The 2,416-nt window shown below is 32.8% G+C and overlaps 1 protein-coding gene across 1 annotated transcript; it reads right to left on the bottom strand.

Annotated features, from left to right (window-relative positions):
• Positions 1-228: 228 nt before the first annotated feature.
• Positions 229-1,488, bottom strand: LOC108967701 (ER lumen protein-retaining receptor). The gene has a single exon (XM_018931294.1). It carries the CDS (start codon positions 1,298-1,300, stop codon positions 662-664), a length of 639 nt encoding a protein of 212 aa, XP_018786839.1. The 5' UTR covers positions 1,301-1,488; the 3' UTR covers positions 229-661.
• Positions 1,489-2,416: the final 928 nt, after the last annotated feature.

Raw genomic sequence — 2,416 nt, 5'->3', positions numbered from 1 at the left:
TGAGCAATCATATGGTTTATTGAATGAGATGAAACAACATTGCCCCAAACTCACCATTTTCTTGCTGGCGGTAGTTATCAATAATTTTTTTGCCTTGTGGATTAAACGCCAATAAATGAAGAATTTTCCCCTTTCTATCGATTTGTATACAATAACTAATTAAAATTGTTCGAAATTATAAATTCTATTAACATTTTAATAAATAATCGCAGTAATGATCACCTACAATTGCTTTCTAGTAGAGTTTATTCTCTAGACACAGATTATAACGAATATACCAAGAAAAGTTGAAGTTTGACAACACACCTACACAATTATTTTTCGGTTGGGTGGAAAACCACAATATCAAATTTCAAAACTTCAATCAAAATGTTGTTGGATTGAAAACCGTGATAGGGAACTTACGTATACTACAAAAGTTAGAAACAAATTGTAGACTTAGGTTTATTAAATTATTTCACAAGTGATATTGAATCCAGGTAATATATCTTTACACTACTAAAATTAACCCTTACGGATAACATAAAAGTATTATTACATTTTTAAACTTCGAAAAGTTATAGATACAATATTAAAATGCACTCTTAAATAATTAATAGTTATTACATTTGGAAATCTATTAATTCTAATTAACACTCAAAATGCTGAGATATTCCAAGTTTTATGCCGGTAATTGCAACTTCTTTCCTTTTAGTACTTTAGTTATATATAAATAAAAGAAATCGCAGTATAAAATAGTTTGCACTATTCCGGCAAAAATAGCAATCAGATCATAATGAGTTTCTGTTATGTATCGATGTATCCAGTTTAATAAATAAAGAGCACGATATGAACCAAGAGCAAACAGATAGTGACTTGTAATGGATTCAGCTTCTCCGGTTTTGCTAACCATAAACAGTTGTGGAAGAATAGCTACGGATTCCAAATATATTGAAAATGTCCATAGAATTTCCATCAACGTAAATTCATGATTAATAATCAATGACAGTAAACCACAGGGGACAAGTAAGAACTCAATACGAAAAGTATCATGATTATGGTCGTAAGTTCCTCTGAATTTTCCATACATTAAATATATTGTTGTCCCAGATGCCGAAATGAATAGAACCTTCATCACAGAATTGTAAAGGCTAACATAAGTAGTAAATAAATCCAAGTAACGCGTTAAATAAACCAATGCAAACAGAATTTGAGATTTTCCAGATATTCCTGCGCAGGAGCGAGTTTTCCAAATCTTTAGTAATAGTATAATTATAGCCACTACGTGTGACAAATCACCGGCCAAGCGAAATATATTCATTTTTCTTAAATGTAATAACGTGACAATTAATTTTGTAACGCAATCCTTATTCCATCAAACAATTGTCTACTTTACTTTGTCGAAAATAAGGATTTTCAACACTAATTCTAAATATTTTAAAACATTGAAGAATTAATACAAATGACGTGGCTGACACTCCATGTATACTACTACATGAGTGGAAGAAAATCCTACAACTTACAATTAAATATAATAATGCGTTTAGACCTTATTACAAAAATTAGTTGCGAACGGTAGCATTTATATACGTGTTGAGTTGAGGTGAAAAAGACTACAATAAGCCCTATTCTCGTCCCTCACAAAAATAACCACCTCCACTATGCAAAGTTTTCCATATCCTGAGGTGATTTCAAAAACATAAATGCTGTCAATTGCGATGTCTGAAAGCAAACCCCACATTGCAATATCGGTTGTCTTTGTGAACAATTAACGACCCAATTATTTTGGGGAATACAAACCACTGGTGACTCAATATGCACTTACACTCGCGCGAGAGTTTTAAATGAAAAAAAGAGTTGTGGATTTGAAAAAGGTACAATTTATTTAAAATTACCCTTTGTGTGTAGTACAATGTTTTGCTTAATAATAATTCGCGTCGAATCGAAATAGGATGTGTTGAATCGCTGCCGGAGCGGGTGGAACGATGATGATCGAAAAAAAATGGGAATTCCGCGGCGCAGTATAGAGGAGAAAGTATGAAGCGATTGTTTATGTGCGGCTTGTGTATATCGAATTGTATCTGCCTTCTCGTTATCCATCCTTTTTGATGAGTGGGTGTACAGGTATGGTGAGTTGTGTTGGCGTCATCAGCTGTGGTGAATTAAGTTGCCTTATTAGGGTGCGTCAGTTTTCCGGGTAGAGTGGGGGGATGCTTAGCCCATTTAAACAGTTTGTATTGTTAATTTCAATATTTGTAAAGAAATTTGCAATTATTTTATTTAAATATAATGTAAAAAGTATTCAAAAGGCGTTATCTATTATATATATAAGAATCATTCACCGTCGAACTGTCATCGTAACCGGTTGCTTTTCGCTCTTTGCTTATTGAGTTTGTTAAAACGGTATAACGGTTTGTTCTGCGTTTATATTACGCTC

Source organism: Bactrocera latifrons, unplaced genomic scaffold (genome assembly GCF_001853355.1).
Source record: "Bactrocera latifrons isolate USDA-ARS-PBARC rearing strain unplaced genomic scaffold, ASM185335v1 scaffold_1956, whole genome shotgun sequence".
NCBI lineage: Eukaryota > Metazoa > Arthropoda > Insecta > Diptera > Tephritidae > Bactrocera > Bactrocera latifrons.
This window is presented reverse-complemented; position numbering and strand designations above follow the sequence as displayed.